This window comes from Triticum urartu, chromosome 7A (genome assembly GCF_056163025.1).
Source record: "Triticum urartu cultivar PI428250 chromosome 7A, HENAU_Tu73, whole genome shotgun sequence".
Lineage (NCBI taxonomy): Eukaryota > Viridiplantae > Streptophyta > Magnoliopsida > Poales > Poaceae > Triticum > Triticum urartu.
This window is the reverse complement of record NC_141879.1, coordinates 575,494,202-575,517,618: the sequence shown is the minus strand read 5'-3', so window position 1 is coordinate 575,517,618 and position 23,417 is coordinate 575,494,202. Positions and strand designations below refer to the sequence as shown.

At 43.2% G+C, this 23,417-nt stretch overlaps 2 protein-coding genes across 4 annotated transcripts in view; both read right to left on the bottom strand.

The window, feature by feature from the left end:
- The window catches only part of LOC125521801 (uncharacterized), a 136,278-nt gene that overhangs the window by 51,082 nt on the left and 61,779 nt on the right, over nucleotides 1-23,417 (bottom strand). The gene's annotated exons all lie outside the window — the stretch shown is intronic.
- On the bottom strand, nucleotides 5,849-11,212 carry LOC125521751 (uncharacterized). Of its 3 annotated transcripts, none has more exons than XM_087537348.1 (4): nucleotides 10,700-11,049; nucleotides 9,077-9,380; nucleotides 7,742-7,801; nucleotides 5,857-6,392 (listed from the first exon to the last, which is right to left on the bottom strand). In XM_087537348.1, the coding sequence occupies exons 1-4, from the start codon at nucleotides 10,973-10,975 to the stop codon at nucleotides 6,142-6,144; spliced, it is 891 nt and encodes a 296-aa protein (XP_087393474.1). In that variant the 5' UTR covers nucleotides 10,976-11,049; the 3' UTR covers nucleotides 5,857-6,141. The 3 variants fall into 3 exon arrangements, with proteins under 3 accessions (XP_048542772.2, XP_087393474.1, XP_087393475.1); XM_087537349.1 differs by having other exon boundaries at nucleotides 6,252-6,751; nucleotides 10,700-11,044; XM_048686815.2 differs by lacking the exon at nucleotides 7,742-7,801 and having other exon boundaries at nucleotides 5,849-6,392; nucleotides 10,700-11,212.

Genomic DNA, 23,417 nt, shown 5'->3' with positions numbered 1-23,417 from the left:
CCCTGGCTTGCGGTAGTACCGCAAGGGGGAGCGGTAGTACCGCTCCGGCGGTTATACCGCTCTTTGCTTCAACGCATCAGGGCCGGTCTGGCTCCTGCTGCGCCTGCGGCAGTACCGCAGTGCCCCGCGGTAGTACCGCATGGCTGGTGTGGTAGTATCGCGCGTCGCGGGCTGGGTAAGTGGATAATGGTTGGATTTGTCCTATTACTATATAAGGGGAGTCTTCTTCTCCGAGTTGACTACCTCTTCCATCCCTAAGCTCCATTGTTGCTCTAAGCTCCATTTTCGCCTGATCTCTCTCCCTAGCCAATCAACCTTGTTGATTTTCTAGGGATTGGTTGAGAAGGCCCCGATCTACACTTCCACCAAGAGAAATTTGATTCCCCCACTAATCCCTTGCGGATCTTATTACTCTTGGGTGTTTGAGCACCCTAGACGGTTGATGTCACCGTGCAGCCAATTTCCATTGTGGTGAAGCTTCGGTGGTGTCATTGGGAGCCTCCAATTAAGTTGTGGAGATTGCCCCAACCTTGTTTGTAAAGGTCCGGTCGCCGCCTCCAAGGGCACCAATAGTGGAATCACGACATCTCGCATTGTGTGAGGGCGTGAGGAGAATAAGGTGGCCCTAGTGGCTTCTTGGGGAGCATTGTGCCTCCACATCGCTCCAACGGAGACGTACTTCCTCTCGAAGGGAAGGAACTTCGGTAACACATCCTCGTCTTCACCGGCTCCACTCTTGGTTATCTCGTACCTTTACTTGTGCAAGCTTATATTGTGTTGCATCCCTTGCTTGCTTGTGTGCTTGTTGTTGTTACATCATATAGGTTGCTCACCTAGTTGCATATCTAGACAACCCACTTTGATGCAAAGTTTAAATTGGTAAAGAAAAGCTAAAAATTGTTAGTTGCTTATTCACCCCCCTCTAGTCAACTATATCGATCCTTTCACCGATGCTGCCGTCGGCTATCTCGTCTCCTGTGGTCTTAGGGTCATGGAGGCGCAGTGGATCCTGGCCCTAGCCGGTGGGAGGGCTTAATTTTTTCATGTTTTTTATTTTTGTTAGGGATTGTGTCCTACTCATAGTGGTGTTGACACCCAATTTTGGCACAGTCAATAAGATGGCCTCAAATGGAGAAGTGCATCTTTGAAGTTTGGCCCGTCGCCGTCCGATTTCATCCTAAAGGCCGAAACTATGCTCAAAGTACCAAGATCTTATATTTAGAGTACAGTTTGGCCGATTAAGCCCCCAAGATGACCTCATATGAAAACATGATCTACATGAATTGTCTTTGTCTCGTCGAACCGATTGATTTTGATATAAAAATTGTCCCAATCTGAGTTCATATGCAAAAGTTAGAGGCAACACTTCGCGGGCCGGTCCTGAGTGACGTGAGGGACCAGACACCCACCTAGGTGGTGTCTGATGGGTCGCGTGAGTTATTCGTCCTTTGCCGGCTGAATGAGGCTTGCCGGGATGAAGACCTTGCCGGCATGAAATCTTGTCGGCGTGGAAGCTTGCCGGTGTGAAGCTTGCCGGGGTGAAAGCTTGCCGGGGTAGAAACCTTACCGGTGAGGCTTGCCGGGATGAAGACCTTGCCGGCATGAAATCTTGTCGGCGTGGAAGCTTGCCGGTGTGAAGCTTGCCGGGGTGAAAGCTTGCCGGGGTAGAAACCTTACCGGTGTGGAAAGCTTGCCGGGGTGGAAAGCTTGCCGGGGTGGAGACTGTCAAAGTCAATCCGACCAGAAGTTGGAGATGGGCTCAAAAGGTTATTCAGACGACCTTGTATGGAAAAGTGTTCTACACGGAAGTTGTGCGCATCGTCGAAACGGTCAACTTTGCTTTTGGAGTCATCATCATCGGAGATAGTACACGGCCTACAGAGTTGTTACAAGACTCGGACAGTTCAGAAAACTGCATAATTGAATCCGACCCACATTTAAAGATAGGCCCTGAAAGTCATAAAGATAGCCTTAAAAGGAGAAGTGGCCCGTGTGGTCTTATGCAAATCATCGAGGCAGACAAGTTTGATGCTGAACTCAACTCCATCCGAGTTAGTATGCGATTTCTATGGTCCGCGCAAGAAGCAGGACAGAAGTATGGGACAGATTCGGGCTGAATCCGAGTTGGACTGGAAATAGAGTTGTAGGACATGAATTGATATAATTTTCTTGTAAGGAAAGCTTAGATGAATCATTTGCTTGTACGGGAAGTCCAACCGCCTCTTATATATGTTAGGGGTAACGACCAATTGAAACAACACCAATCGAACAAATCAATCTATTACTTTTTCGTGTTCATCTACTTTTTATCTCTCCTTGTATCTTTCTTCTCGTTCTTCGCTAGTTCTTCATGTTGGAGGGCTGCGGATCCACGAGGCTCTAGGGGCGAGCGAATCGACCTGGAGCAGCCCATAGCCGCCGCGAGCCCTGACGGGGTCCCTCCCGGGCAAGCGGGGCTTCGGGCCTACAAAAGCACCCGTCGACTGTCCTGCGTATCGCGCTGTCGGTCGGGTCTCCTTCGACGTGAGCTACGGTGCATCACCCCTGGCGTCGAGGGTACAATGTGACGTGTTCGTGTGCGAACAAGTGGCAAGGCGGTGACGACTCTCTGAAGATGGAATAAGGTTCTCCCCGCCTAGTCCCCGTCCTGGTGGTGTTTCTAGCATCGATGGAGGGCTTGTGGAGGTTTATTTCTGGCGGATCTCGTGGGATTCAGTTGGCGTTTATCTCCGATGGATCCAGCTGGATCATGTCTCCGTTCATCTGTGTCCATGTGTCTACAAGTTAGATCCTTTTGATCTATGCTTCTCTTCATGGGCGGTGGTTGCTATTCTGGTGTGTTGGCCCTATGAGGCCTTAGCACGATGACTTCCCGACTATCTACTACAACAAAGCTTGCCCGGTTCCATTTAGGGAGGGGTGAAGATGGTGGCGCGCCTTCGGCTCATTCCAATGATTGTAGTCGTCGCTAGGTGGTCTACGGACATGGATGTATTTTTACTTCTGGTGTTCTTTATACTACCTTGTCAGTTGATGAATAGATCGAAAGATTTCGCGCAAAAAAGGAACTAAGAGGGGACAAGCAATTTAGGCATCTTGTTTGACCTCCACACTTTAAGTAATTAGGTTCCACACTTTTCGCTTCCTTGATGTAGCATGGAGCTTTAATCCGGAGAACCTAGTGAGTAGTGCACTATTTTTATTTTGACTTGGAGTAATGCACTATATTGATTTGACTTGTGATGTTTCGATGTGGCACACATAAAGGAATTTTGGTCTCAGAAGTGTGTCATCCAATTCAGTTTACATTGGATGGGTTACAACACATTTTGCCTTGTTACCTATTGCTCAAGATGCTAGGGAAACTTCAGATTTTGGAAATGCTCACCATCCTATAAGTGCGAGTATTTCTTATAAAACTGTGGTTGGTAAAAATATAAAGAAATAGCCCATTTTAAGTAGTTTCACAATCATTTTGTCAATAAATACAAAACTATGCATTTTAGGATTCCAACAAAACATGAGTGGTTCACTTGTTATTGATGCAATAATGTATAGATGATGATCCACAAACGTAGGGATCACAACACAAATGTATTGATTCGACACAAAAGAGCCAAAGAGCATTTGATTTTTTAGCATTTAGCAGTTATGTTGTCAATTCAAACACATATGAAACAAATGCTTGTTTGAAAGAATTATTACTAGCAATGACAATACCGTGAATGAAGTGGTGTATGTGGCAAAGCAGTATCATAGTATCATAGTAACAAAATACCCAACAACTGCCAAGTACAAGTAACTTTAAAGAGAGCAACAATAGAATTAAATGTAAACATATGGATCGATATTTGGGACATTGCATGGATGATTTCTAAACAAAAATAATAATTCACTGGGGTCACACTAGCAAAGGAAAAAGGGCATCAATCGCTGCAAGAGCTATATCTCGCTTATAGCGAGATATATACTCTGCTCGCTTGAAGAAACTCCCTCGCGCTTTGTTTCTGGGCCGGCCCATTTAGTGGTTTGCTCATTTCATTTCCTCGCTCACTTGGGATGACCGTTGTACTAGTTTTTGGTTAGGTTTTCTACGGTTGTATTTTTTTTTGTTTTCTTTACTTTTTCACCGCTTTCTATCTTCTTTTTTCGGGTTTAACTGTTTTTCTTTCTTTCTTTCTCTACAATTTCTTCAGGTTTTCTCTCTTTCTTTTCTCGGTTTTCACGGGCTTGCTTTTATTTTATTTTTTTCCATTGTTTTTTTCTTCATCTTTTTTCTTTGTTTCTTTCTTGGGTAAACAAGACCCCGACGCCAAAAGGCAAGTCAACAAACCAGCACACGCCTCCTTGCGTCCTGGGCTTGGCCCATTTTATTGAACCTTCAAAAATGTTGTAGGTAGTGAGATTCAAAGTAGGAACCTCAATGTTTCCTTCCAAACACAGTAACCAACATGGACAACTCACCTACTGTGCACACTAATACTTATTTTGTTTCATGTTGTGCGCCTAGAAGACACATGTTTTTTCGGTTTTGTTTCGGCCAGTTTTTGTTAGTTTTTTCCCTTTTCTTTTTCTCTTTCTTTTCCTTTTTCAAAATTTGTGAACTCTTTTTTAAAATCGTAAACTATTTCTTCAATTCGTGAACTTTTTTCAAATTCCTAAACTTTTTTCAAATGCATGAATGTTTTTCAAATTCAAAAATTCATTTCAGTTTTTATAAAAAATTCAAAACCCATGAAGTTTTTTCAAATTTGTGATTTTATCTAGAAAATAAGAAAAATTTCCATTTTTCATGAACTTTTCCAATTTTTTTGAACTTTTGTAAAATTCGTGATCTTTTTTTACAAATATCGTCCTTTTTTGAACCCACACACTTTTTAAAAATTGGTGAACTTTTTTCAGATTCATGTTTTTTTGAATTCACAATTTTTTTCAAATTCATGAATTTCTTTTTCCAAATTCATGAACTATTTTCAAATCTAGCACTTTATTAAATTTGAGAATTTTTTGAATCAGCTTATGTTGTTTCAAAATCTTTGAATTTTTCCAGTATTTACGAACTTTTCTAAATATCATGAATTTTTTGAAATTCATGATTATATATTCCAAATTTCATGATTTTTCAAAGTCATAATTTTTTTTAAATGTTTTTTAAACCACAAACTTTTTCTCGAATTCGTGAATTTTTATTCATAAAATTTTAAAAAAATCATAGATTTTGGAAACTGCTGGCATGTGGTATAGTAGATAAAAACAGCTGGCCATGTAGGACTGTAGTTTTGTCTTTTCTTTTTGAGGCAAGTACTGCCTCCATCCCGACTTACTTGTCGCAATTGGGACAGAGGAAGTAGTAGTACACTAGATAATACTGTAAGTTTCTTTTAGGGGGGAGGTCATACTGTAGGTAATAATGAAAGAAAAACCAGCGAACTTGACAAAAGCGAGCAAGCGCGAGAGGGAGGTGGTCTTATTCGGCTGCGGCCTGTGAGCAAAGCTATAACGAGCATCAGCTATCCTTTTCGGCACCTAAAGCGCCGCATAGGAGCCCATCAATCGCCACGAGGACACATTATACAGAAAGAACCATATGCAGATACTGGAAAGTGGGCCAACCCAGAGCATCACTTTGAGTGAGTTTTGATTCTTTTTTTTTTAACAGGAAGATGAATTTTATTGACTTAAAAATGAAGCATCAAGTGGATACAAACACAATAAGCACGAGCACAAATCTAACCTTTATATAGTTAGGATGTACACAGGAAACACCAACGCACAAAAAAGAAACTACTATTAGATGTACACCCTCACTTGCATTGAAATGCTTCGACTTTTATACATGTACTGAATATGAAATACCATCTTATGTCCATTAGAATTCATACTGAAATACGGAGCACAAAACATTTTCTTTAGGAGAATAGCCGGCAGAACCAAGATAAACGAAATAGTTTTCTTTTTTTTACAACCCGAGATTATAAACCTGCAATGCCAAGCGTCACGCACGCACGCACACACACACACATGAGGCTCTAAAGCACTCATCTAAACCTGTACATGCACCTTACATCCACGAGCAATCAACCCATAATAATTTACACGACCATCACACAAAATCGCTGCTATCATACAAGTGCACACCACTCACGTGCACACCCGCGCACACACAAAAAACCCAATTCCTTCTCTTTTCACAAGGATCAAACGGGGCACAACAGCAAAAAAACATGGAACCTTGGTGCGTACATTCCTTGGTGTTAACGAGAAACCGACCGTTTTCCCCAGCAGCCACAGGAAGAGCGTCCACTCGAGCATGGATATCGTGTGGAGGTACGACCGGTCCAGCGTGAACCCGAACACGGTGATGCCTGCCTTGTTGTTCTCCAGGTACGTCACTGCAAGATCGTTTTTCATCAGCCCCAAGAACATCTCATGGAAATTCGACAAAATTTACGATGATTTTCGTTGATTGTAGCAACTAGATCTCAAACGGTCCAATCTCTGTGCTCCGGTGTCATCCCTAGATCAGTAATGCTGACATCACATAGTACTTGAATAATTTATAGCAGAGTAGCAATCACACACTATTACATCGAGTGTCTCAAAAGAGAACTTATTACAATAAATATGGCTTAAGGCCATCTAATAACGATAATAGCGGAAGGCTTGGAAGATAAGTGAGTCCATCAACTCCAACGGCATCACTGAGTATAGAACCACGACCTAAAAACTACTTAATCGTCGTCTGAAAAATCTGCAACATTAACGTTGCAGCCCGAAACGGGTCAGCACATGGAATATGCTGGCAATGTAACACATAGAGAGTAATGGAAAAAAACAACTATTCTATATACATATTTGGCTGGTGGAAAACTCTATGGTTACAGTTTTGCGTAAAGCCAAATTTTCCTTACTGCAAAGGAATAAATTTATTTAACTATCATGGTGGTTGTTAAACATTGAGAATGGTTGACACCATTCTCAATCCCAATTAAACATCATCATTAAACAAAACCCAACAAAATTAAATTTTTAGAGTAACATGTTAAGATTCACATGATAATCCAGGTACTAGATACTCAAGATGTCCATAACCGGGGATACGGCTAATCATGATTAGTTTATACACTCTGCAGAGGTTTGCGCACTCTTCCCCACAAGACTCGATCGTCTCCGTTTGGTTTCTCGCACTACATGGTGTTTAAGAAGACGGGTGACCGAGACATAGTCTTTCAGAAGCGCTAGCATCTTACGATCGGGTAGACCGTTACACCTACTTTCCCCTACATCTACTAGTTTACCACTGTAAGAGTTCACACAACTTAATCAACTATGCTAGAGCCCATAATAGCTTGTGGCTGCACACGAAAGTTTCTACGCTGAATAATCTCATGATCCCTTTGAGCCCGGGTGGCGGTCCAAAAGAAAACATGCAATCCTGGAATACACAGGTACCTCAATCCACCCAGATGTGTGTTTAAGTTGCCACCTTAGATAAGCCATTAATTAACAATCTCACATCTGTCATGGATACACTCACCCAATCCACGTCTACTAGCATAGCATGACATGATAAGCAAACGTAGAAGTAGCTCCCAAAGGTTTGATAATAAACAGGTAATAGGTACTACCTCAACTACTTTCCAAACCCACAATTTAATTAGATCTTAATCATGCAATGTGTGAGGATTAATCTAATGCAATAAAATTGGATAGTAGGAGGTATGATCAAAGTGTTACTTGCCTTGCTGATGATCCGGGAAACCTAGCGATTCGAAGTAACAAGCGGCGCACTCCGGGTACTCTATCACAAAAAAACAAGCATACAATAAGTATTCAACTAATGCACAGGTAAAACTCAAATAAGAGATCTAACCAGAAGGTTCAACTTAAGAACTCCGGTTGGCAAAAAGAATCAAATCGAACGAAGCAACGAAAGACAAAGGGCAAAAGAAATAGGCTTTGTTTACTATTCTGGATCTAGGGCAATTTTTACAGTGGCAAACACTTGTTTGAGTTGGTTAATCGGAAAGAGGGTTTCGAGACGAAACTCCAGGCGCTTGAATCGCCTGATTTCGATAAACGAGCGAAAAGTTAAACTAAAACAAAAATCGGATCAGAAATCACGATCAGAAAAATCACGGATTTAATCCAAGAAAAAAAAACGACGAACGTTCGTTAAAACAAATGAACGGACGAACGCTCGCTATTTAAATAAACCGGAAAAACCGATCTAACGAAAAAACAGATCTAAGTTTTCTTCGCGATCTAACGAAAAAACAGATCTAACGAAAAAAAACAGATCTAAGTTTTTTTTTAAAAAAACCGATCGGTTTTCTTCGCGAAAACTGAGGCAACGGCGTCTACCTCGATGGCTCCGGCGAACGGCGGCGGCGGCGGCGTGGCTCCGGCGATCGTCGGCGGCGGCGGCGGGGCGGCGGCGGTGCGGCACGGGTGGCGGCGCGGGGCGGCGGCGGGGGGCTTGGGGCGGCTAGGATTTGGGGTGGGGTTCCGGCTGGGCCTCCCCGGCTTATAAAGCCGGACGGGCCTCGTGTCCAGGTCGGAGACGGCCCGTAGGTCGGTTGCGTTTTTTTAAATAATTACGTTTAAAAAAAAGGAATACTAAACGGACTCCAAAAATCCCGAAATAAATTTTGCCCGGCATCTAAAATCAAGCCGCACAGGATGAGCATTTATTTGAGGCCTAAATGCAATTTTGAAAAACGCGCATTTTTCCTAAATTCAAATAAAATAGCAAATAAACCAAATAAAATCTTATTTGATTTTTTATTAAGTCCTCAATATTTCTTTATTTTAGGAAAGTCATTTTATTCCCTCTCTCGTATTTTTGTGATAGAAATAATTGAAAATAAAATAAATAAAATCAACAGATCCTATTTTCAAAATTTGAGACAATTCAATTATGAAAATAACAAAATCCCCAACTCTCTTCGAGGGCCCTTGAGTTGCGTGAAATTTCTAGGATCAACCAAAATGCAATAAATATGATATGCAATGATGATCTAGTGTTTAACATTCCAAATTGAAAATTTAGGATGTTATATTGATTTACACGTACCTAGTGTCTGCCTCTTCTGAAAGGAGATCACGTGCGTGTGAGGCTGGAGGAACTTGGTGTTCTCTAGCATGTCCTCGTCTCCGGTCTCCTCGCTGGACTCGCAGTCGCTCTCGTCCTCTGGGTACTCTTCCAGCATGGAGTTCTGGTTGGATCCTGGATCAATCTCGTCGTCCGGGACCGGCTCGATGGTGCAGCAGGCGTGCCACTTGGTGGTCTGGCCCGTCAAGGCCTGCGCTTGGTGAGTGATCTTGGCGGCACTGCTCAGGATTATGATGAGCCCGTACATGAGCACAACTGAACATAGCTGCAGAATTCAACATGAAGAAACATTAGGACCAGTGCCTGGAAATATTGCGAGAGTGTGCACCGACAGAAAGTGAGGACCGGACTGAAATTCTTTGGCCCTTTTTTAGCTCAAAAATTCAAAATGCGGCAAGTTTACCGGATATATTTTGTTCTCAGATAGTGTGATTCTTCTAGATAGCAGCTTCTAATCATTTAGGAGGATATTAGACTAAATACAGGGTGCTGCAAAAATATCTGAAGTAGCACCAAAACTGTAACTTCTAATCATTTAGTATTAGATTTGATAAGGCACTGTCGGCCGATCTGTAAAACTACAGGAGCTCTGCACCTTGCATGCACTGTTCCAACCCCCTTCGGTTTGTGATGCCAATAAGGCACTATCACCAATTCGTGATCCTACTTGCACCTTTGTAAGATGGAGCGCCAATTAGCATTCAGAAATGAATGAAGCGCCATTTTCAGGCCCAGCGACAGATCGATGGCCAGCAGAGTGAATCTCGTCCCACCTTTGCTAGCTTTTGCTGTTTCTCACATGATACTACTCGAGATCACTTAATTATAGGTGTCAGCCAGCCCAGTTATTGGATTTCTATATAATCTCAGATGAAGTGTGATTCTTCTGAATATCAGCTTATGTTGGCCTACATACAGTGATGCTTCCAAAATAGCTGATGTGCCGCTGAAACTGGAACTTCTAACCATATTATATTTGTTAATACAGTATAGAGGTCGCTGTTTGCGATTATGACAAGATCTGGAAACTACAGGAGCTCTACACCTTATATACACTGTTCCAACTCCCTTCACTTTGTGATTTCAATAAGGCACTATCACTGATTCATGGCCCTACTCGTACCTTTACAAAGATGGCGCCCCAATTAGCATTCAGAAAAGAATGAAGTCCCATTTTCAGGCCAGATCGCCAGCAGAGTGACTCACGTCACACCTTGCTAGCTTTGTTGTTCCTCACATGATACTACTACCACTTAATTATAGACGTCAACCAGACTATTGGAGCCTGTCCAGAAACAACCGAGCAAGTGCTTTTTTCTTTTTCTTTTCTTTTCAGAGAAAGTCCAGAAAGTGTAACTATGAAGGCAACACAATTCAGTAAAATTCAGCACTTACACGATTTGACCCAGAAAGTGTAACTATGAAAGCTGATCAGTTGATTGATTCTATGCAGTTTCAACTTGCTTAATTTTTTTAACATAAAATTTACTGGTCCGGTCTAAATTAAGCTGAGATAACTGAACACACACATCACATTCAGAATTGAGCCTAAGAGAGTGGAGAAATCAGGCAATCGAGGCTTACCGCGAGCTCGCCGGTTTGGAGGAGGTCGTCGATGGTGCCGTAGCGCGTGGTGAGGAGCACGGAGGCGAACCGGCTGGCGGGGGCTGGGGTGCTGGATCGGGCCCATACTTCCGTGTTGTCGTAGAAGGAGCGAACGACGGCCTCGAGGGCCCAGTTGTGGCCCTCCAGGAAGAAGGTCGCCTCGTCGGGGGTCGCCGAGGTGACGGCGCAGAACGACTCCACCAGAGACTGCGCCTCCGCGGCCGGCGGCGCGTGGGTGGCATCTCCGGCGGCCATCTCTGTGGGAGTCGTTCGCTCCTTCTACGACAACTTAGTCCCACCTCGCCTTATTAAGTTCGCATACACGGGAATAAAAGGACAGCTCTTACAACTCTATCGCTGGGCTTTGTCGCGTTAGCCTGTCACCCAAGCTCATTTGTGGGGGAGCAAAAGTTAGTCACATATCTTGCTAGGCCTTGTGTTGTGGCTCGGGGGCCTGTTACCCAAGAACATTTGTGGGGGAGCAAGAATCAATCTGTGCACTAACTTTTTAATGTGAATTATTTTATGGTTTTGCAAAAGGAATCTAGAAGTGTTCTAAGTATTGCACATATAAGTCTTACGTCATTGATTTTAGGTGAAGATTCATGCAAGTATTTTTTCTACTTCTTTATGTTTGATTGAGTCATTTTAAATGTACAACACTAAGGCACATATAGATGTTATAAACATGCCTTTTCTTTTCAAAGCATGTACTTTTAATATTTTTTTATCTATTAAGCATGTATTTTTTTCCTTTACAAAGTATGTCCAATTTTTATATTGCCCTCTGACAAGATAAATATTAGCTTTAATTCTCATTATAACATCAAATCAAATTCTGCATGATGGTTTCCTTATCATGGCGGTGATTTATCATGTGTGAGACAAAAAGATCCATCGAAGTAAGAGAGGACGAATGAAAGAAAGAGGACGCTCCGACTAGGGTTTCTCCCGCCTCCCGCTGGTGCTGCCGTCGGCTATTTCGTCTCCTATGGTCTTAGGGCCGTGGAGGCGCGATGGATGCTAGCCCTTGCCGATGGGAAGGCTTCATTTTTTTCATGCTTTTTTTGTTAGGGTTTGTGTCCTCCTCAGAGTGGCGAGGCGGCGACGACTCTCTGAAGTGAAGGAAATATGCCCTAGAGGCAATAATAAAGTTGTTATTTATATTTTCTTATATCATGATAAATGTTTATTATTCATGCTAGAATTGTATTAACCGAAAACTTAGTACATGTGTGGATACATAGACAAACAGAGTGTCCCTAGTATGCCTCTACTTGACTAGCTCGTTAATCAAAGATGGTTTTGTTTCCTAGCCATAGATATGTGTTGTCATTTGATGAACGGGATCACATCATTAGAGAATGATGTGGTGGACAAGACTCATCCATTAGCTTAGCATAATTATCATTTAGTTTTTCTACTATTGCTTTCTTCATGACTTATACATGTTCCTCAAACTATGAGATTATGCAACTCCCGGATACCAGAGGAACACCTTGTGTGCTATCAAACGTCACAACGTAACCGGGTGACTATAAAGATGCTCTACAGGTGTCTCCGATGGTTTTTTTGAATTGGCATAGATCGAGATTAGGATTTGTCACTCCGTGTATCGGAGAGGTATCTCCGGGCCCTCTCGGTAATGCACATCACTATGAGCCTTGCAAGCAATGTGACTAATGAGTTAGTTACGAGATGATGCATTACGGGACGAGTAAAGAGACTTGCCGGTAACGATATTGAACTAGGTATGATGATACCGACGATCGAATCTCAGGCAAGTAACATACCGATGACAAAGGGAACAACGTATGTTGTTATGCGGTTTGACCGATAAAGATCTTTGTACAATATGTAGGAGCCAATATGAGCATCCAGGTTCCGCTATTGGTTATTGACCGGAGATGTGTCTCAGTCATGACTACATAGTTCTTGAACCTGTAGGGTCCGCACGCTTAATGTTCGATGACGATTTGTATTATGAGTTATCTGATTTGATGTACCGAAGTTTGTTCGGAGTCCTGGATGAGATCACGGACATGACAAGAAGTCTCAAAATAGTCGAGACATAAATATTGATATTTTTGACCATGTTATTCAGACACCAAAAGTGTTCCGGATAGTTTCGGGTAAAAACAGAGTGTCGGAGGGGTTACTGGAACCCCCGGGGGAACTAATGGGCCACCATGAGCCTTACTGGAGAGAGAGGAGGGTCGCCAGGGCAGCCCCCCCTGCAGTCCGAATTGGACAAGGGAAGGGGGGCGGCGCCCCCTTTCCCACTCCCTCTCCCTCTCCTTCCTTCCCCCTCTCTTCCTTGTGGAGGAATCCTACTAGGACTAGTAGGACTCCCTCTCCTTGGGCGCGCCCCTAGGGCCGGTCGGCCTCCCCTCCCTCCTTTATATACGGAGGCAAGAGGGGTACCCTAGAACACACAAGTTGATCTTTTAGCCGTGTGTGGTGCCCCCCCCTCCATAGTTACACACCTCGGTCATATCATCGTAGTGCTTAGACGAAGCCCTGCGCTGGTAATTTCATCATCACCGTTACCACGCTTGCTGACGGAACTCTCCCTCAGTCTCAATTGGATCAAGAGCTCGAGGGACATCATCGAGCTGGACGTGTGCTGAAGCGGAGGTGCCGTACGTTCGGTGCTTGGATCGGTTGGATCACGAAGACGTTCGACTACATCAACCGCGTTACTAAACGCTTCCTTTTTCGGTCTACGAGGGTACGTAGACACACTATCCCGTCTCGTTGCTATGCATCTCCTAGATAGATTTTGCGTGATCATAGGTAAAATTTTGAAATACTATGTTTTCCCCAACATGTGGGCTGACCCATTTAGCGGGTTGCTCGTTTCATTTCCTCGCTTGCTTGGGACGATCATTGTACTGGTTTTTGGTAAGGTTTTTCTACGGTTGTATTTTTTTGTTTTCTTTACTTTTTCACCGCTTTCTATGTTCTTTTTTCGGGTTTAACTGTTTTCTTTCTTTCTTCTCTATAATTTCTTCCAATTTTCTCTCTTTCTTTTCTCGGTTTTCATGGGCTTCCTTTTTATTTTATTTTTTCCATTTTCTTCTTCTTCTTCTTCTTCTTCTTTTTTCTTTGGTTATTTCTTGGGTTTTGATGTTTCCATTCTTTTTAAGTGGTTTTCTTCTGTTTTTTTGTTTTATTTGCTTATTTTCCGGTTTTCATTAGTTTTCCTTGTTTTTCGTTGTTTCTTCCTTGGTTTTTAATTGGTTTTTTCTTTGCTCAACACATGTCTACTTTTTTCTAGTACACAATGTAAATTTTCAGTGTAGACGCAAATCATTTTGTTGATACACATTGAACATTTTTCAGTACAAGATGTAAGTTTTTGAAAATATAAGTTTTACTTTTTTGAATACATGTAAAAAAATTCAAATAACTAGCAAACATTTTTATTGGCAATAATTTTTTTCACACATAGTGTACGTTTTCATATAGATGAAGAACATTTTTATGTTTAACATTTTGTAAAGACACAATTAGCATTTTTTGAATATATGGTTTTTATGTCTACTTTTATTTCATGTCCATTGAACATTTTTATTGCACATTAGAAACGATCTGAATCTAGATCCTCTCGAGAGCAGCTACCATCGGCGCTCCTCCAAAGCACTCCCATGCGCCACCGCTGACACCGGCGAGTGTTGGGGAACGTAGTAATTTCCAAAAAATCCTACGCGCACACAGGATCATGGTGATGCATAGCAACGAGAGGGGAGAGTGTGTCTATGTACCCTCGTAGACCGAAAGCGGAAGCGTTAGCACAACGCGGTTGATGTAGTCGTACGTCTTCATGATCCGACCGATCCAAGTACCGAACGCACGGCACCTCCGAGTTCAGCACACGTTCAGGTCGATGACGTCCCGCGAATTCCGATCCAGCAGAGCTTCACGGGAGAGTTTCGTCAGCACGACGGCGTGATGACGGTGATGATGATGCTACTGATGCAGGGCTTCGCCTAAGCACCGCTACGATATGATCGAGGTGGATTATGGTGGAGGGGGGCACCGCACACGGTTGGGAGAGATCAACAGATCAACTTGTGTGTCTAGAGGTGCCCCCTGCCCCCGTATATAAAGGAGCAAGGGGGAGGCCGGCTGGCCCCTGTAGGCGCGCCAGGAGGAGGAGTCCTCCTCCTAGTAGGTGTAGGACTCCCCTCTTTCCTACTCCTACTAGGAAGGGGAAAGGAAGGGGGAGAGGGAGAAGGAAAGGGCCCCCCTCTCCTAGTCCAATTTGGACCAGAGGGGGAGGGGCACGCGGCCTGCCCTAGGCCAGCCCTCTCTCTCTCTCCACTAAGGCCCATAAGGCCCACTATTTATCCTGGGGGGCGGGGGTTCCGGTAACCCTCCGGCACTCCGGGTTTCTTCGGAACCACCCGGAACACTTCCGGTGTCCGAATATAGTCGTCCAATATGTCGATCTTTACGTCTCGACCATTTCGAGACTCCTCGTCATGTCTCCGATCTCATCCAGGAATCCGAACTACCTTCGGTACATCAAAACAGATAAACTCATATTACCGATCGTCATCGGTTAAGCGTGCGGACCCTACGGGTTCGAGAACTATGTAGACATGACCGAGACACGTCTCCGGTCAATAACCAATAGCGGAACCTGGATGCTCATATTGGCTCCCACATATTCTACGAAGATCTTTGTCGGTCAAACCACATAACAACATACGTTGTTCCTTTTGTCATCGGTATGTTACTTGCCTGAGATTCGATCGTCGGTATCTCAATACCTAGTTCAATCTCGTTACCGGCAAGTCTCTTTACACGTTCCGTAATGCGTCATCCCGCAACTAACTCATTAGTTGCATTGCTTGCAAGGCTTATAGTGATGTGCATTACCGAGAGGGCCCAGAGATACCTCTCCGACAATCGGAGTGACAAATACTAATCTCGATCTATGCCAACTCAACTAGTACCATCGGAGACACCTGTAGAGCACCTTTATAATCACCCAGTTACGTTGTGACGTTTGGTAGCACACAAAGTGTTCCTCGGTTAATCGGGAGTTGCATAATCTCATAGTCATAGGAACATTTATAAGTCATGAAGAAAGCAATAGCAATATACTAAAACGATCAAGTGCTAAGCTAACGGAATGGGTCAAGTCAATCACATCATTCTCCTAATGATGTGATCCCATTTATCAAATGACAACTCATGTCTATGGTTAGGAAACATAACCATCTTTGACCAACGAGCTAGTCAAGTAGAGGCATACTAGTGACATTATGTTTTTCTATGTATTCACACATGTATTATGTTTCCGGTTAATACAATTCTAGCATGAATAATAAACATTTATCATGATATAAGGAAATAAATAATAACTTTATTATTGCCTCTAGGGCATATTTCCTTCAGTCTCCCACTTGCACTAGAGTCAATAATCTAGTTCACATCTTTACGTAATTAGTTCACATCTTCATGTGACTAATACCCAAAGGGTTTACTAGAGTAAATAATCTAGTTCACATCGCTATGTGATTAATACCCAAAGAGTGATCATGTTTTGCTTGTGAGAGAAGTTTAGTCTACGGGTCTGCAACATTCATACTCGTATGTATTTCACAAATTCCTATGTCCACAATGCTCTGCACGGAGCTACTCTAGCTAATTGCTCCCACTTTCAATATGTATCCAGATCGAGGCTTAGAGTCATTTAGATCGATGTAAAAAGCTTGCATTGACGTAACTCTTTACGACGAACTCTTTTATCACCTCCATAACCGAGAAATATTTCCTTAGTCCTCTAAGGATAATTTTGACCGTTGTCCAGTGATCTACTCCTAGATCACTATTGTACTCCCTTGCCAGAAAAATGCTAAGGTATACAATAAGACTGGTAAACAGCATAACATACTTTATAGAACCTATGACTGAGGCATAGGGAATGACTTTTCATTCTCTTTCTATTTTCTGCCGTGGTCGGGTTTTGAGTCTTTACTCAACTTCATACCTTGCAACACAGGCAAGAACTCCTTCTTTGACTGTTCCATTTTGAACTACTTCAAAATCTTGTCAAGGTATGTACTCATTGAAAAAACGTATCAAGTGTCTTGATCTATCTCTGTAGATCTTGATGCTCAATGTGTAAGCAGCTTCATTGAGGTCTTTCTTTGAAAAACTCTTTTCAAACACTCCTTTATGCTTTCCAGAAAATTCTACATTATTTCTTATCAACAATATGTCATTCACATATACTTATCAGAAATGATGTAGTGCTCCTGTAGCAGATATGCCCTAGAGGCAATAATAAATGATATTATTTATCTCCAAGTTCATAATTATGTTTATGTTCCATGCTATAACTGCTATGGTTCTCGAGTTTGCAATAACACGAGGCCCGGAGGAAGACTCATATGCACGTGTGGAATAATAAACGGTAAGAAGTATTCTTAGTCTGGCCTCTAAGACTAGCTCAAGTGTTGCATGATGGTTTTGTTTTCCTGATCATGGGCATATTTATGCCAGCAACTTTGAGGGCACAATGTTAAGAGAACATTTTTGTTAAATAGACCTGGATTGATGTTATGTTATGAGATTCATTTGTCACAAGTTAATGGTACATAACACAGAGATGGTTAACGTTTGCATGATTCCTTAGACCATGAGAGTATCGAGTTTCTTCATGCTTGCTTCATGAACTTTGGGGTTTGTTAAACATCATCCGTAAATGGGTGGCTATTACGGCGGCTTACGGGTTCATGGAAAAGTATGTCAAGTAACTTGATAGCTCAAGATTGGGATTTGCTCCTCCGACGATGGAGAGATATCTCTGGGCCCTCTCGGTGTTACGGTATCCATCATCGTCTGGCCAGACACTTTGTGATTTGATCACGGGGATGCCGGAACACGGGAACGAGAAAAGAGAAAAATACCGGTAATGAGGTAACTGGCATAGTGGACAAGTTGTTGATCCACGGGGATGCCAACATGTCTCACCTCGGGTATTTGTAACATATCACGAAGCAACAGGAATAGCACACAGCAACTGGAGGTTCGCTCGAATATTCATTCGTGTGGGTATAGGGGTCAATATGGGTGTCCACGGCTCCGATGTTGATCATTGATCAGAAAGTGTACCGGTCATGTCTATGCTTCACCGAACCTATAGGGTCACACGCTTAAGGGTCATCTATCTGCTGAATACTAGACAGGGAGTTTGAGAGAAAATCACCGAAAAAGTTTCGGACACTGAAATGTTTTGGACAGCGGAAAAGTTCCGCAGAGAGAGGTCATCGGATGAGTTTCGGTGAAACCGAAAAGTTGTTTCAGGATATACTATTAAGTCGAATTGGTTTCGGCACATGCCTGATAATTCTTGGAGGGTGCCAGAGTCATTCTGGAAACTTTCTGGAATTGTCCCGGAGCTGTCGGTACCGGTTTGGTTGCTTTTCGCAGATGAAATTCACTAATCTGAAATTGTTTTGGAATGAATCCAAAATCATTTTAGTGGGTACTGGAATTATTCTAAGACCCACAGAAATATTTTCGGATTTAATGGACATGCAAAATTGTCTTCATGAATAGTGAAAACGCATTCTTGTTTACTTTTCGCAGATGAAATTCACTAAACCGAAATTGGTTCGGAACGTGATGAAAATTATTTTAATGGGTACTAGAAATGTTCTGAGCCCACATAAATATTTTCAGTTTGAACGGACGCTGAAAAATGTCATCGTGAATAGTGAAAGTGCTTTTTTGCTTGGCTTCTTGGAGAAGCCACCTTGAGGGCCTTGTGGTATTATCCCCTTTGGCTTCTTGGAGAAGTCACCCTTGGGCTTGGCCTATAAATAGGGGTGGAGAGGGATGCCTAAAGACACACTCTTGCTCTCATACAAATGCCATGCATGATCTGGCTCTTTCTCTCCCTCCCAGCGAAATAGTTTTGTAGAGCCGAAAGGCTGTCTGGGTTCCGGCAGGAACTAGTTCTGGACGGCGAAGCCCTGCCGGATAGATGACACCGTATGTGTGCAACCCCGTAGAGAGGTCGTAGTTTCGATCCTTTTGCCCGAGGGGCTGTTTTGAGAGTGCCTCCCGAAGGGCTATCCAAGTGACGGTCTGAGTTTCTATGACTCCTTGATACATCCATTTTGCATCATGCTTTTATATCGATATTTATTGCATTATGGGCTGTTATTACACATCATGTCACAATACTTATGCCTATTCTCTCTTATTTTACAAGGTTTACATAAAGAGGGAGAATGCCGGCAACTGGGATTCTGGGCTGGAAAAGGAGCAAATATTAGAGACCTATTCTGCACAGCTCCAAAAGTCCTGAAACTCCACGGAAGACGTTTTCCAAATATATAAAAAATACTGAGAGCAAGAACTTCACCAGGGGTCCCACACCCTGCCCACGAGGGTGGGGGCGCGCCCTACCCCCCTGGGCGCGTCCCCTACCTCGTGGGCCCCCTGGTGGCCCTCCGGTGACCATCTTCTGCTATATGAAGTCTTTCGATGGGAAAAAATAACAAGCCATCTTCTCGGACGAAACTCCGCCGCCACGAGGCGGAACCTTGGCGGAACAAATCTAGGGCTCTGGCGGAACTGTTCTGCCGGGGAAACTTCCCTCTCGGAGGGGGAAATCATCGCCATCGTCATCACCAACGCTCCTCTCATCGAGAGAGGGCAATCTCCATCAACATCTTCATCAGCACCATCTCCTCTCAAAACCCTAGTTCATGTCTTGTATCCAGTTCTTGTCTCCAAGTCCAGGATTGGTGCTAGTAGGTTGCTAGTAGTGTTAATTAATCCTTGTAGTTGATGCTAGTTGGTTTAATTGGTGGAAGATCATATGTTCAGATCCTATATGCACATTAATACCCCTCTGATTATGAACATGTTTATGCTTTGTGAGTAGTTACGTTTGTTCCTGAGGACATGGGAAAAGTCTTGCTATTAGTAGTCATGTGAATTTGGTATTCGTTCGATATTTTGATGAGATGTATGTTGTCTCTGTTGGGGAACGTAGTAATTTCAAAAAAATTCCTACGCACATGCAAGATCATGGTGATGCATAGCAACGAGAGGGGAGAGTGTGATCTACGTACCCTTGTAGACCGACATCGGAAGCGTTAGCACAACGCGGTTGATGTAGTCGTACGTCTTCACGGCCCGACCGATCAAGCACCGAAACTACAGCACCTCCGAGTTCTAGCACACGTTCAGCTCGATGACGATTCCCGGACTCCGATCCAGCAAAGTGTCGGGGAAGAGTTCCGTCAGCACGACGGCGTGGTGACGATCTTGATGTTCTACCGTCGCAGGGCTTCGCCTAAGCACCGCTACAATATTATCGAGGATTATGGTGGAAGGGGGCACCGCACACGGCTAAGAATATGATCACGTGGATCAACTTGTGTGTCTAGGGGTTCCCCCTGCCCCCATATATAAAGGAGCAAGGGGAGGTGCGGCCGGCCAGGAGGAGGGCGCGCCAGGAGGAGTCCTACTCCCACCGGGAGTAGGATTCCCCCCTTTCCTAGTTGGAATAGGATTCGGGAGGGAGAAAGATGAGAGAGAGAAGGAAGGGGGGCGCCGCCCCCTCTCCTTGTCCTATTCGGACTATGGGGGAGGGGTGCGTGGCCCAGCCCTGGCCACCTCTCCTCTCTTCCACTAAGGCCCATATACCTCCCGGGGGGTTCCGGTAACCTCCCGGTACTCCGATAAAATCCCGATTTCACCCGGAACACTTCTGATATCCAAATATAGGCTTCCAATATATCAATCTTTATGTCTCGACCATTTTGAGACTCCTCGTCATGTCCGTGATCACATCCGGGACTCCGAACAAACTTCGGTACATCAAAATGTATAAACTCATAATATAACTGTCATCGAAACCTTAAGCGTGCGGACCCTACGGGTTCGAGAACAATGTAGACATGACCGAGACACATCTCCGGTCAATAACCAATAGCGGAACCTGGATGCTCATATTGGCTCCTACATATTCTACGAAGATCTTTATCGGTCAGACCGCATAACAACATACGTTGTTCCCTTTGTCATCGGTATGTTACTTGCCCGAGATTCGATCGTCGGTATCTCAATACCTAGTTCAATCTTGTTACCGGCAAGTCTCTTTACTCGTTTCGTAATACATCATCTTGCAACTAACTCATTAGTTGTAATGCTTGCAAGGCTTATGTGATGTGCATCACCGAGAGGGCCCAGAGATACCTCTCCGACACTCGGAGTGATAAATCCTAATCTCGAAATACGCCAACCCAACATTTACCTTTGGAGACACCTGTAGAGCTCCTTTATAATCACCCAGTTACGTTGTGACGTTTGATAGCACACAAAGTGTTCCTCCGGTAAACGGGAGTTGCATAATCTCATAGTCATAGGAACATGTATAAGTCATGAAGAAAGCAATAGCAACATACTAAACGATCGGGTGCTAAGCTAATGGAATGGGTCATGTCAATCACATCATTCTCCTAATGATGTGATCCCATTAATCCAATGACAACACATGTCTATGGTTAGGAAACATAACCATCTTTGATTAACGAGCTAGTCAAGTAGAGGCATACTAGTGACGTTTGGTTTGTCTATGTATTCACACAAGTATTATGTTTCCGGATAATACAATTCTAGCATGAATAATAAACATTTATCATGATATAAGGAAATAAAATAATAACACTATTATTGCCTCTAGGGCATATTTCCTTCAGTCTCCCACTTGCACTAGAGTCAATAATCTAGATTACACAGTAATGATTCTAACTCCCATGGAGCTTTGGTGCTGATCATGTTTTGCTCGTGGAAGAGGCTTAGTCAACGGGTCTGCTATATTCAGATCCGTATGTATCTTGCAAATCTCTATGTCTCCCACCTGGACTAGATCCCGGATGGAATTGAAGCGTCTCTTGATTTGCTTGGTTCTCTTGTGAAATCTGGATTCCTTTGCCAAGGCAATTGCACCAGTATTGTCACAAAAGATTTTCATTGGACCCGATGCACTAGGTATGACACCTAGATCGGATATGAACTCCTTCATCCAGACTCCTTCGTTTGCTGCTTCCGAAGCAGCTATGTACTCCACTTCACATGTAGATCCCGCCACAACGCTTTGTTTAGAACTGCACCAACTGACAGCTCCACCGTTTAATGTAAACACGTATCCGGTTTGCGATTTAGAATCGTCCGGATCAGTGTCAAAGCTTGCATCAACGTAACCATTTACGATGAGCTCTTTGTCACCTCCATATATGAGAAACATATCCTTAGTCCTTTTCAGGTATTTCAGGATGTTCTTGACCGCTGTCCAGTGATCCACTCCTGGATTACTTTGGTACCTCCCTGCTAGACTTATAGCAAGACACACATCAGGTCTGGTACACAACATTGCATACATGATAGAGCCTATGGCTGAAGCATAGGGAACATCTTTCATTTTCTCTCTATCTTCTGCATTGGTCGGGGATTGAGTCTTACTCAATTTCACACCTTGTAACACAGGCAAGCATCATTTCTTTGCTTGATCCATTTTGAACTTCTTCAAAATTTTGTCAAGGTATGTGCTTTGTGAAAGTCCAATTAAGCGTCTTGATCTATCTCTATAGATCTTAATGCCCAATATGTAAGCAGCTTCACTGAGGTCTTTCATTGAAAAACTCTTATTCAAGTATCCTTTTATGCTATCCAGAAATTCTATATCATTTCCGATTAGCAATATGTCATCTACATATAATATCAGAAATGCTACAGAGCCCCCACTCACTTTCTTGTAAATACAGGCTTCTCCAAAAGTCTGTACAAAACCAAATGCTTTGATCACACTATGAAAGCGTTTATTCCAACTCCGAGAGGCTTGCACTAGTCCATAAATGGATCGCTGGAGCTTGCACACTTTGTTAGCTCCCTTTGGATCGACAAAACCTTCCGGCTGCATCATATACAACTCTTCTTGCAGAAGTCCATTCAGGAATGCAGTTTTGACATCCATTTGCAAATTTCATAATCATAAAATGCGGCAATTGCTAACATGATTCGGACAGACTTAAGCATTGCTACGGGTGAGAAGGTCTCATCGTAGTCAATCCCTTGAACTTGCCGAAAACCTTTTGCGACAAGTCGAGCTTTGTAGACAGTAATATTACCGTCAGCGTCAGTCTTCTTCTTGAAGATCCATTTATTATCAATTGCTTGCCGATCATTGGGCAAGTCAACCAAAGTCCATACTTTGTTCTCATACATGGATCCCATCTCAGATTTCATGGCTTCAAGCCATTTTGCGGAATCTGGGCTCACCATCGCTTCTTCATAGTTCGTAGGTTCATCATGATCTAGTAGCATGACTTCCAGAACATGATTACCGTACCACTCTGGCGCGGATCTTACTCTGGTTGATCTACGAGGTTCAGTAGTATCTTGTTCTGAAGTTTCATGATCATTATCATTAGCTTCCTCACTAATTGGTGTAGGTGTCACAGAAACAGGTTTCTGTGATGTACTACTTTCCAATAAGGGAGCAGGTATAGTTACCTCGTCAAGTTCTACTTTCCTCCCACTCACTTCTTTCGAGAGAAACTCCTTCTCCAGAAAAGTTTCCGAATTTAGCAACAAAAGTCTTGCCTTCGGATCTGTGATAGAAGGTGTATCCAATAGTTTCCTTTGGATATCCTATGAAGAC